This window comes from Rhincodon typus, chromosome 8, assembly GCF_021869965.1.
Source record: "Rhincodon typus isolate 14 chromosome 8, sRhiTyp1.1, whole genome shotgun sequence".
NCBI classification, from domain to species: domain Eukaryota; kingdom Metazoa; phylum Chordata; class Chondrichthyes; order Orectolobiformes; family Rhincodontidae; genus Rhincodon; species Rhincodon typus.
The window spans coordinates 63,076,335-63,090,038 of record NC_063339.1 but is presented as its reverse complement, the minus strand read 5'-3'; the positions used below and the strand labels follow the sequence as shown (position 1 = coordinate 63,090,038).

At 39.2% G+C, this 13,704-nt stretch overlaps 1 protein-coding gene across 1 annotated transcript in view; it reads left to right on the top strand.

The window, feature by feature from the left end:
* The first annotated feature begins 912 nt into the window (after positions 1-912).
* Positions 913-13,704, top strand: part of LOC109914692 (apoptosis, caspase activation inhibitor) — a 28,100-nt gene continuing 15,308 nt past the window's right edge. The window contains exons 1-2 of the mRNA XM_048600304.1: positions 913-1,540; positions 4,225-4,390. Coding sequence (XP_048456261.1) covers positions 1,301-1,540; positions 4,225-4,390 — 406 coding nt within the window. The 5' untranslated portion in view covers positions 913-1,300. The remainder of the gene's footprint in view (positions 1,541-4,224; positions 4,391-13,704) is intronic.

Sequence of the window (13,704 nt, the reverse complement as noted above, 5' to 3'; positions counted from 1 at the left end):
TGGCAGAGCAGACTCGATGGGCCGAATGGCCTAATTTCTGCTCCTATGTCTTATGGTCTTATGTTCTCTTTCTCACCTTCTCTGTGCTTTCTCTCTCTCTGTGTTCTTCCTCTTTCTCACTGCGTTCCATCTGTCTGTGTGTTCTCTTTCTCTCACCATGCTCTTTCTGTCTGTCTCCCTCTCACTGAGTGTCTTGCCTCTTTCTCTGGGTTCTCCATCACTGTGTTCCCTCTTTCTCACTCTGTCCCCCTCTTTCTCACACTGTTCTCCTCTTTCTCACACTGTTCTCCTTCTGTGCATTCTCTTTCTGTTCTCTCTCCCTCACCTTTTTTTCTCTTTCTCATTGTGTCCCATCTCTCTGTGTATTTTCTCTATCTCCCTCCATTCTTTCTCTCTTTCACTTTGGTCTCTCCCACTTTGTTTTTTTATCTCAGTGTTCTCTCTCCTTCACTCTCTTTCTCCCTCAGTTTATTTTTTGACTCATTGTGGTCCATCTCTGTGTGTTCTCTCGCTCTCATTCTTTTTTTTTCATTGTTCTCCTTCTCTCTGTGTTCTCTCTCATACTCTCTTCTGTATTTTCTTTCTGTCACTGTGTTTTTCTCTGTATGTAGTTCTCTATCTCTCAGATCTGTCTTCCTCCCAATGTTTATTCTGTCTCTCTGACTGTGTTCTCTCTGTGCCTCACAGTTATCTTCTCTCTCATTGTCTTCTCACTCTCAGTGTGTTCTCTCTGTGTGCATGTTCTCTGTGCTTCATGTTTTTTTTCTCTCATTGTATTCTCAATCTCACTGTGTTTGCTCTTTGCCTCACAATTTTTCTCTCACTGTGTTCTCACGCTCACTGTGTTCTCTCCGTGCCGCAGTTTTTTTTCTCTCATGCTGTTCTCACTGTCACTGTGTCTCACATTTTCTCCTCTCCCTCATTGTGCTCTCACTGTCACAGTATTCTCACTGTCACTGTTTGCTCTGTGCCTCACAATTTTTATCTCTTTCATTGTGTTCTCACACTCACTGTGTTCTCACTGTCACAATGTTCTCACTGTCACAGTGTTCTCACGCTCACTGTGACTCAGTATTTTTCTCTCTCTCATTGTGTTCTCACTGTCACAGTGTTCTCACGCTCATTGTGTTCTCTCTGTGACTCAGTATTTTTCTCTCTCTCATTGTGTTCTCACTGTCACAGTGTTCTCACGCTCATTGTGTTCTCACGCTCACTGTATTCTCACTTTGCGCGTGCTCTCTCCCTCACACTGTTTATTCTCTCTGACAGTATCCTCTCCCCTTCCCGTCAAGTCCTGGGGATGGAGCACCCTGCCCGGGTCGAGCGGGGTCGTGGCGGTGGCGGTCGCCGTGGAGGAAGAGGCCGGGGTCGGGGGCGAGGAGCTCGGGGGTTCGGGGAGCGACAACCGGAGCGGGGTTGGCGGGGATTCCGAGGTCGGGCCCAGACCCATACCCAGACCCATACCCAGACCCATACCCGGACACGAGACGGAGAGCTTCCGGAGTGGCGGCGGCGGCAGCAGCAGCAGCAGCCGGAGCAGGTACAGGCCTAGGGGGAGGGAGCTGGGCCTCGGCTTCGGGTAACCAGGCTCCTGGATAAGGAGCGAGGTGAACTGGACTTAGGTTCCTAGTGCGGGGCAACAACCATTTGTATTTATATAGCGCCTGGCATGAAATATACAGGTCCCATACTACTTCATAGAAACAATTATAAAACAAAGCACAAAACAAATGATAAAATAATTTGTCACAAACACACGAAAGTAGCTGTGATAGAATTAAGAAAATACACTTCCACAAATATGGAATGACTAGACAATGAGATTATTTCTTTCTCTATAGAACTCAAGTCGTTTATAAACATGGAATTAATTACTTTTTCAATCTGACAATATATGGGTTTTCATACAGAATGCAGAAGACATTCATTTTTATTCTGAGTTAAGGGGGCATGCATTTTTCGATGTGTTGTAATTATTGCTGTGCTGAAATGTTTGTAAGTGTGCAATCCTGTTATTTATTCCTTTTCATTTGATGATTGTTTCTAACCATGCTATTGCATTAGTATTACTTGTTTTATTTGCATGGTCATCCGTACTGATGATAATTTTTCAATAGGCTAATTATCTCTGTAGCAATGATGCCAAGTCACATAAAATATTATGTCAGATAATTAAAAGTCAGTTGTTTGAAGAGGTAAGTTTTAAAGAACATATTAATTGAGGAAAGCAGTAGAGAGATGAAGGAAGAAACTCGACAGCTTAAGGAGCTGAAGGCATGGCCGAAAACAAAGATTTGATTGGGTTTGTGCAAGAGTCCAAAATTAGAGAACCAGAAAAACTTTGACTTAGAAATTAGTCCAGAGTGTGCCCTTGTACGTGAATAGCTAAACGTCAGCAAACACAGCAAATAATTAGGAAGACATTTGAAAGGGGAGGCGATGGCCTAGTTGTATTGTCACTGGACAGTTAATCCAGAGACCCAGATAATGTTCTGAGGACCCGGGTTCCAATAGCACCACTGCAGATGGTGGAATTTGAATTCAATAAAAGTATCTGGAATTAAGAATCTACTGATGACCGTGAATCATTTTCGATTATCGGAAAAACCCATCTCCTTCACTAATGTCCTTCAGGGAAGGAAACTACCATCCTTACCTGGTCTTGACTACGAGACTCCAGACCCACAGCAATGTGGTTGACTCTGAACTGCCCTCTGGGCAATTAGGGATGGGTAATAAATGCTGCCTAGCCAGCGACACCCTCATCCCGTTAATGGATAAAGAAAAAAAGATAAATGTTGGCCCCTATTGCAAGGGGAATGAAATATAAAAGTATGGAAGTTTTATGCCAATTGTACAATAATAGTAAGACTGCACCTGGTGACTGTGATAAAAGCAAAATACTCTGAATGTTGGATATCTGAAATAATTACAGAACATGCTAGAAATATTCCAGTCAGGCAGCAGCTGCAAAGAGAATAGAGTTAACATTTTGAGTCAAGTATGAGTTTTGCAGAGAATTCAAGCGGAGCCATATTTGACTTGAAAAGTTAACTCTGGCGACATCTGTGGTGAGAGTAACAGACCTGAATATTTCCAGCACTTTCTGTTTTTATTCTTAAAATATTAGATACAATTTTGGTCTTTATTTTAGGTCCATGTAAAAGTCAATCTAATATAAAATTTTCCTGGTGATTTTTGACCTAAAAACCCTTGTTATTTCACATTTTCACCTTGAGTATAAATCGACTCTAGTTTTTGACAAATTTTTTAACAAAAAATAATAACATGCGGTTTTTCTGAAAATTAAGGTATTATAACCTACATGATAGTTCACAAGCACCAATTACCTTCTGGAAGAATGTTCGGTGTGCAGTCTGTTGAATGTAAAATCACGATTTATGGTTTAATTTCATTAGTACAATTTTATCTTCTTGTCAATGCACTTTATTTAGAGCTCTTTAGAAAATCCAGTTTCCATTAAGACACCAGTGATTCCTGAAACTGGACATTTTGTCCAGTTACTGTCCAAAGAGTGTACAGTGAACCCTTTTATCATTGACTGAGCTCCAGAAATTGTACATGTTGTTAACATTCATTCGTGATCTCTTCAAATTGACAGAATACTATATTGACAATTGCATAGTCCAAGCAAAATTAATCTGAATTTTCTAAAATAAGGTTACAGAAATATATATAGCAGGTTACGAAAGGCACATTATTTATATTTCCATGCTCTCCATATGTGGCATAATAATTGTTTTGTATATATCTATAGTGGTTTCAGAGCTGTACAGATGCCAAATACATTAGGCTGTGAAGTTTAAGGTGAACCTCATGAAATTTTGTGAATGTCCAATCCTTCACCTTGCAAGAGCTATTGTGCAAAAATTGTGGGTGGCTATGTATTGGATGTGTGTTAGATAAGTATTCATGTTCAGGGTCTACAAACTAATTCCATCCTATTATTCATGGTAGGCAATGATAACAATGATGTCCCTTTGCCTGTAAGGGATTGAAGTAGCCCATATGGTTTCATTGTAGTATTGAGCATAGATTATGAAATTGAACAAGATTGATTAAGCAAAAATATACATATAAAATATGTGCAAAGAGGTAGTAACAAGAGTCCTTGGCAGAACACAAAAGTATGTTACATGTTGGATATTGAATCTGTTAATTCAGTAAGGATTATATATCATAAACATTTTTTTTATTTGAAAGGATGAGGATGCTATGGGCATAAAAGAAGATTATGATCAACCAAATGAATTTTCTAGAAGACAAATAGTTTCAAATTGGGACAGATACAAAACTGAAGAAAAGGAACCTGATGATGGTGGTGAATCTTTGCGAGGTACAGATTTCAATGTGCTGCTGAGTTCTGCAGGTAGGACATCATTGATCTTCAAAGTGTGCAAAAATAGTGCATAACAACTTTTAAACTTTAATCTCAAAAAGACATTCTACTTAATTTGAAATGCGATCCTCAATCCTTCCTTTTAGTACAGAATATTAGAAGTGAAAGATTAATTAGTTGAAGCATCAATTTTTGCTCAAATCTAAGGAATATTAGCAAAGCTGGTACACAAACACACTTAACCATTCCTTACTATATCTGGTTTGACCATGCCAAGCACACCACACTGTACATTACTCCAGAATAATCATGCAAATAATCCTTGGCTTCTTTATTGCACTACTGATTATCTGATTAAAAAAGTTTCCGTTGTTCACTCCACTCTCACCTACACATTGAGGGAGGAGCATATGGGCTCTTTGTTACTAAGATTGAAACCATCCATTCAGTTGCTTCTTTTGCAGTCCCTCCTTTCCCAAGTGGCAAATCTGGTTAATGTACAAGAACTGATTGTACCATTTGAAGAAGAGACAAGCAATGATCCAGTGTCTTGGCCAACATTCTGACTGTAACTAATATTGGCCAATAAAAAAGCTAAAGTTGGTTGCTTCGTTTCACAGCTTAATAAGTCTTCTCAACCTTGGATATTTGTAACTCTTTATCTTTATATACATTTTCTTTGCTTCGCTGTACACTTAGCAGTTTCCAGGTTATTCAAGCCAGGAATTCTTCCTGTGTCACAGGTATATTGATTGATTGTTTCCATTCTACCTTCTGCCCCTTTTATTCAAAATACTTGTGTATTTATGTCAAAAACATGTCAAGATCTCATTCTCTCTTTTCAGATGCTAATAGAAGTACTGCAGCATTTTCTATTTTCATTTTACATTTCAAGCGTTTGGATTTTTTTATTCATGACTACTATAATTAAGTCTTCAGATGTAGATGTAAAACTATATGCATAGATTGACAAGAGGAGACTATTAGCTTGTCAGCTGATGTGGTTACATTAAAGTTAATGACAAACGACATATGTCATTTTATGTGAAAAAAAAAATTATTTACATTCAGTCAAGCAACTTACTCACAAATGGGTGCCCTTTAGTTGGGGGAAAGGTTTTGGGGTAGGCATCAGATAATTATTAAATGTTCAGGAGCAATGTGAGATTGCTATAGGAAAAATAAATAGGATTTTTGGAAATCTTGCTAAGTGTATAAAGTTCAAAACTAAGAGCACAATATTTAAGCAAATAAGGATTAGATGCTCTGGCATTTGGAGTATTGTGTTTAGTTTTGGTCCATAGTGTTCTCTTTGACAGCCGTGACCTTTTCTAGCTTGTCTTCTGGGAGTTGGGGAAGGATTTGCTGAAATGGTTTTGCTTGTCTGTTTCAGGGTTAAGATTACCAGCTGCTGAGTAGTATAAGACTGGCAAGCGTCATATCCCACCACGTTAAGGAGTTTCAGTTAAAAACTTATAAAATTGGATGCAGGCTATTAAAATGGCCACTTCCAATCGTGTAAGCTGTGGCACGCTGAAGCTTCAGACAGTCCTAATTCTCTAGCGGATGCCCAAATTAAGCATGAACATCCGTAACCATTTGAGGAATATATATATCTTTCTATTTGAGGATGACTCAGTTCAAAATGACTGTAGAGGTTCACCTAGCTTGTTGCTCTGCTTTCACCTTAGACAAAAGGAAACACTAAAGCTCAACATGTGTGAGGTAAATGTGAATGGATCCTATCAGCCTTCTACTGGTGTGTCATCCCTAGTGCCTCAATGTGTCAAATGACACATTGTATTTGGAATCAACATATATGCCATGTTTTCCATTTGGAGTGAGGTCTTTGAACAGGTCAAGTCACATGATGAGGGAAGCATTTTTATTATCTGCTTTTGAGTCATCTAGAAGCTATTTTGCAGATATAGTTCCAATGAGAGCCAACAAAATAGCTGCAAATCATCTAAGCACCCAAGGTAATAAACACCATGCCTTGAAAGTGGGCGACAGGGAGAAAGAATCTGACCAATCTGTTTCATCTGAAAACCAATCTATCCAAACATACTAAGAATCCTGTTTATCAGATATTCACTTCAACAGTAAAGCATTAACTCCATCTAAGAAACTGCAGGCCTGTGCGAACTATAAGCTGTAACTATATTTTACCATCATCTATATCTAATCTTTGTGAGTGTGTAGACAGTTGAGTGAAACATTGTGTTAAATCCAGGGTAAATGTTTGGTCATAAAAAAAAGCTCTCAAAAAGCTTTTTGCTGGACTTATTGAATTGGTACTCACTTTGAAGGGGCACAAGCATATATCTTGTATATCTGGGCAGTAAAAGGGAACACATGCATTCTGACTGTGACAGAAGCCTGTTGCTTTTTAGTTCATGTTTCTTTTTTTGCTTCTGGAATCAATTATAGCCAAAGAATGCATGTGTTAGCCTTCTAATAAACACTTCGCAGGAGGAACTCCATCTGATTTCCTTCCAGCCCCTAGTATCAAGCTACAGTAACGAGACCAGTTTGTGAGCTCTATTTGCTGCTCCAGCTAAAAGCAGCTGTCACAATGAAATAGAGATGGCAAATATTTAAGTTTAGTAAAATGTCTGGGCAATCTCATTTAATTACAGATATAACATAGTGTGATCTGGAGCAATAAAGCAGGCCAGGCAGCATCAGAGGAGCAGGAAAGTTAACGTTTCGGGTTGGCACCCTTCTTCAGATGCTGCCTGGCCTGCTGTGTTCCTCCAGCTCCACACTGTGCTATCTTTGACTCTAGCATTGGCACTTCTTACTATCTCATTTAATTACAGATACCTTTTATAGAAAAAATGTCTATCAGCTCTCCCAATGATTGTGGTGTAACCTGGGCAACAATAACTTGTCTCCGCTTTTGCAGTTAAGCATAGATATCCAGAGGTTCTATCTGAGGCACTCATCTCCTCACAAACTACACTACGTCACCACTTTGTTGATAAACTTGCATTGGAATCACGTAAAACTGTGCATTTGCAGTATTTAGCTGTGATTTACCGACAAATCGTGCCAGAAAATGTTATGGCTGCTGAAGGAGTGACTGTATATCTCTAGCTCAGGCTGATTTATGATATGGAAAGAACTTTGCAGATGAAGGTGCTCCCAATATTCATACATGTCCACACTTACATATCTTGGTTTATCTTTCCCTTACCTATTTAAAATTATTCAATCAGATGGGTTGAAGGGACATGCTGTTGTTCGCTCTGTTCACATAGCTCCCAGATCCCCTATGGAGGATGTTGTGCTGTCTCAGATTCCCAATGACCATAGCTTGGATTCAAAAGAGTACAAATGTCTCCAGAACGGTGGGATTGTTATGGTTGACAAGCACTGTTAGGTTATGCTGGTCATAAAATGTAGCTAAGTATCTTTCTGAAAGAATTCATTTCTGTCCCTAACAGGATTCCTCTCTTTCATCGGATTTTGTTTTTGCAAATAATTGTTTATGGATAATTTTGAAGAGGGAATGTTTTAAAAACACTCCAATAAAGAATGAACACTCTTGCTGGTAGTTTCCAATTGTAATTGAACTTTATAATATAAATGTCTCTTGCTATGTCCAATGTTACTCCCTCCATATCCATCTCACCAATTTTACGTTGTTATTAGATTGTTTAGGTTGGCTTAACTTTATGCGATTGTTCAGGATCTTTACACTGCTTATTTTGTTACCAAAAAGAGAGAATACAATAATAAGATTGAAATATTAATGATAAAAAAGAAATACAGGTAATAAAGGAAGCAACAAAACAGGTGATGCAGTATGTCGCTGTACTGCATTAAGGAGTGGTGATGCTGTGTACATGAGTTTTCCTACAATCCTCACCTGATCCAGAGATTAAGTGGTGCCCTCTGCAGGTTATTTGTCAGCTAAATCATAGGATTAATCATACCACTGTCTTATTCAAAATATATCAAGTATCTGGTTATCAAGAAAATAAACTTGTGATACAACAAAGAGGAAAACAAAAGAGAAGAATCAAATGGAGTTAAAAGGTGAGATAAAGAGATAAAAGAATAAAGTTTGAAATTAATTGGTTCTAAAAATCAAATTAATTAAACAGGTATAAAAGAATAACATTAGAATATTTAAATTTCGTAATACTCAGACAGTGTTACAATCTAAATGGAATAAAAGCAGAACTCTGCTTAACATATTTAAATGACTGCAGCACTGTCTTTAATTAGCTGCAAATATCAGTCATGTAACACTATCATAGAATCAAAGAATCCCTACAGTGTGGAAACAGGCCCTTTGGCCCAACAAGTCCACACCAACTCTCAGAGCATCCCACCCAGACCCATCCCCCTATAACCCACCTAATCTACACATCCTTGGATACTATGGGCAATTTAGCAGGCCATTCGACCTAGCCTGCACATCTTTGGACTGTGGGAGGAAACCGGAGCAGTTGGAGGAAACCCACGCAGACACGGGGAGGACGTGCAAACTCCACACAGACAGTTGCCCGAGGGTGGAATTGAACCTGGATTCCTGGTGCTGCGAGGCAGCAGTGCTAACTGCTGAGCTACCGTGCCGCCCGCAATGGTTAAAGTAATGTATTCCTGGGATGTGGGCATTGCTGAAAAGACCAGCATTCATTACCCATCCCTAATTGACATTGAGAATGTACTGTCGAGCCACCTAATTGATCCATTAAAGTCCTTGTGGTAAAGGTTCACTCAGAGCCTGAGAGAGTCAGTCCAGATTTTAACTCTGACAGTGAAGGAAGACAATTATGTTCAAATGGTAGGATAGTGGTGACTTGGAAGGGAATATTATATTTGTTGTCTTTGTTCTTCTAAGTGGTAGAGGTTGGAAGTTGGAAGGTGTTGTCAAGGAAATCTTGGTATGGTGCTGCTATGGTGTGCCTGTGCTGGGGGAAGTGAATGTTTAAGATGGTGTATCAGTCAAGTAGGCTACATTACCTGGATAGTGTTGAGCTTCTTCAAAGTTGGAAGCCAGTGGAAAATATTCTGTCACCTTCCTGAGGCTTGTAGTTTGTGTTGCCAGACATTTTGATGGTTGACAGTGGTTGGCAGTTTATGTCAGAAGTGTTGGAAATATTTCTGTATCAAACTAACTTGGTATCACTATATTACCCATCATAAAATGGTGTTTCAGAAAACTGTGTATAGCTTGTGAAGAGTTCTAGACAAAAGCTTTCCCTACTTGACAAGGTGGCTAGTGACTCACATATTTCCTTTCAATGCAGGCGAAACAATTTTTACTGAATAACCCTAGAACAAGTGAAGATGAGTCGTAGGACACTAGTGATAGAGTCCTGTATTGGTTAGAGATCATGGTGACAAAACACCGAGGTGATAAGAAGGATAGGATGAGGGTTCTTGTAAAGAAATTAGGTACATTCATGTTGCTAATTATGATTGGGGAGAGACTCTGTTAATGTTATGTAGATCATTTACTTGAAGGAGGAAATCTGATTAATGGAGAGCACAGTAACCCCCAAAAGTGGAAATTCCTCCTATAGCTCCAGGTGTAAATCGCACAAAAACTAAATTGTTTGTTGATATCATGAACTTCATGAAAAATAATATTCTTTTTGTTAATTCTTGTCATGTGTTGATATTACTCAAGTGATATTGATCACGTATGTACTAATTGTAAGCCCAGTTTGTCATTTTATTTTAAGTGATTCTGAGATACATTGTAAAACTGATAATATTGTGATACTGCCCTCTCTGTTTGATAATTGAAGTGTAGCCAATGTGGTAGAGTATCTTTCAATGTAATACTGTTAGTGGCCTGGATCGTTTGAAGAGCTACAATCATTGTTGGATTGCCACTCAAACACTCCTGCATCTGGACGCAGTTCTGCATTTTTGGGCGTGTCTTCCAAGTCTGGCTTCTCCAGAAAGACAACACGTACAGTCCATCAAAAAACTACTGCAGCTCTAACATAGTGGGGGAGGTGATGGCAGACTGGACATGCCCAGTATGATATTAGTGAATGAGTGATTGGATAAATGAATGGGTACATTTCTTGGATGTATAGGGTGGCAGGTGGGTAAGGGTTAGTTGGATTAGGAGTATGGTCAGGTCTTGGACTTGATTACCAGATCTGGTGTAGTAGTGTGATGTGGGATTGGGGGCCAGTAGTCATATCAGGAGTTAGGATAGGGAGTTAATCAGGCTGGGTTGGTGGAGCAAAAGAGCGGAAGTAGTTGGATTATGGTGGGTAGACAGATCTGTTTGGCAGGGTAGTTAGATTTGAGCTGTGATGGCTGGTCAGGGGGTTGTGAAGGACAGTTGGGTCAGTAAAGTTAATATGGGTGTCAGACCAGCACTGGGGTTGATTTGGGTCATAGTCTGAGGAGTGGGGAGTTGGTGCGTCATGATGATTAATTGAGGAATTCAGTTCTGTAGTTACCCAGCAGATAAACTAGGATTTTTCAGTCTTAACATTTGCTAGCTAGCTGTTCAGTTAAGTACATCAAAATTCTCCCTCTTCTCTGATTTTAACACTGAGTCAGAGACTGTTACACAGAGCTCCAGAGCAAGGAATTACCCTTTGGAGGTTCAAAAGCTCAAGGCAATTCCTATGGAGGGTAGTGCATCGTGACCTTGCAAGGTCCTAATGTGCATCTTGGCTTGTCTGTCAAATCTGTGCAATCAAGTCAGTCTCTGTCCATTAGAATAGATAGATCAGTTTATCTGATTCCTTAGTCTTCACTCTAGTAATATAGAACAGAACGTCAGTAGCGCTGAAAAGATAGGTACTGATGAAACTTTTCATCTTGCACTCCTCAGGACAATTTCAAAAATGCCAAATTTTAAACTTTCACAGCAATAGTTGAAAGGTGAGAAGTCAAGTAAAAAGCAATTGCAAACTAATTGAAAGTGCAGGATTCCATCTGTACCAGACTTGTGTTCTGAGCATCTACCTTTACAGTAATGAGGTTGTGAGGCATGGAAAGCACCTGAACTGCTTCCACCTCTGCTACCTCAGGTGAAGATTGGGCATCTCCTAACAAGACAGTCTGCAGGCATTTCAATAACATGCATTATGGCAAGCTTGCTATCAGCACGAGATGCTGGTTCACTCGCGTCAACTTTAGAAGGATGTCTTCAGCTGAGAATTCAAGTTGACTGGGAATGGTGTTCATGAAGGAAAGTCCTTGCTGCAGATTGGTGCATAGAGAGAAGCAGTCAGAAAGGGTGTGGAAAAAGCAGAGGGCCGAAGAAATGGTACAAAAAAGAGAGCCCAGCAAGGAGAAAACACGACAATATTCTTTCTGTGCCACCTGCAGAGGGAACTGCCACTTATAAATCAGTCTCTATAACCACACATGATGTTTAATCCACAAGTGATCTATATCCTTTGCAACCTGTGTGAATTGATGGTTTGTAAGGTTGTAACACTAGCGAAATACTGTTCATGGTTAATCTAAGATCAAAAGACCAAAAATAATCCACTTGCAACATGCTAGTTACTTTGCACAATAGTGAATTAAAATTCTCAAAAACATGCCAATTGGATCGTCTCTTATAATTTGCTTATTGCAAGATGCCAATGGGAATTGGTTATGGTATCACACATGTTCTGTCATACAAATATGCAAAAAATTTGTATAAAAGAATTTGCATTTGTATAATATGTATTACATCCTCATGTTGTTCCAAACTGTTTTACAACACTAGAATACCTCAAAAGCTCCATCTATGTGTTTAGATAGGTAAATGTGGCAGGCAGTTTATGCACAAGGTCTCTTTTAAAAATGTTTGCATAAGTCTGTCTTTGGTAATGATGGTTGAGGAAGGAAAATTGGCCGTGACATGTGGGAAAGCTTCCTGCTTCTCCTTAAGGAGTCCCATGCAATCTTTTGCCTTGAAGTACTGCAGGCCAATGGGGCCTTGGTTTTAGTGTGCCATTCAAAGGACAATCCTCAATAACTCCTGATTATGTTGCACTCGCCAATTTTAAGGAACTTTACCTCGAAATCTGAGGCAGAGATAAACAACAGTTGGAGTCACCGGATGAAGAGTCAGTTCACGCAAAACATTAACTGTCCTTTTGTGCCACTGATGCCCCAGACTTGCTGACTTTCTCCAGCAGTTTCTGTTTTTGTTTCAAACATCCAACATTCGCAGTTCTTTGTTTTATTATAACAGATAAAGAATGCTATCCTGTAATATGATACACAGTGTTTCTCAGATAATTAAGCTATATTTGGCCTCAAAAGTAAGTGTTTTGATCCTGTTTGCAGTATTGTAATTCTGTTTCAGCCAATTTTTCTCAGTTGCTTACACTTCACTAATTCGGGGCATTTATTTACATGTTTAAAAAATGCAGGACCAGTTGCCACATCTTTCACGTCAGTTTTACTGCGTCATTGGCTCTCTCCCTGTCACTTTGCTTGCTTTCTTTCCAAATTCTCCTTAGTGGTCATTCTGTTCCTACTCAATCAATCTATTCAGCTTGCAATCCCATGTTTGTTCTTTATCTTTAGCTACTGAGTTGTAAATGTAATCAGGCCATTCTGATGTCCCTCAATTTTATATGTGACTTTTGGATCGTAAGCAAATGCACACTGCATGTGATAAATGAAGAGATTTACAGGCTATGCGGCATCATGTCTTTAGCGTGATTACTGCATGTTGTTATTTCCTGTGTAAGCATTTGCTTTCTGGTTGACAGATTTTGACCGTATAAGTACAGCCTGTGCTTGGGCACCATGTCTCTTGGTCACAGCAAGTGTTGATAGTGTAGTAGTTTGTCACCAATTATGGTTATTTTAAAATAGTAGTGATTTGTGGTGCATAGATGGTTGAAGAACCACAAATAAAGCTGCGTGTAGTTCTAATGCTTCACAAAGAATAATTGTCTGCAAAACCGTATGAAACAATTTGAATTTCTGCAGTGTTCTTTATACACTGTTTCAGTACACTTTCTGGGAGATAAAAGCAGGATTAAAGAGAAGGCTTTCGAAAGTATCTGGATATCAATGCAGATAGAATCTTAGAATACAAAAATGTAAACTGCACAACCTTGTAATGCTTGTGTGGGCTTTTTGAAACATTTGTCCAATTTAGTACCGCACCCCAGGATTTTTCCCATAATCATACAAATTAATCCTATTCCAAATATATTTCCAGTTGCCTTTGAAAGTACCCATGAAATATGATTCCATCACCCTTTCAGGTAGGGTGTTGCAGATCTTAACAGCCTTCTCAATGAAGACATTCCTCCTTATTTTCCCTCTATTACCAATTATTTTAGACTGTAGACTTTGGTTCCCCAGTCCACTTCAGGAGCTTAAAAAGGGCAAAGGCA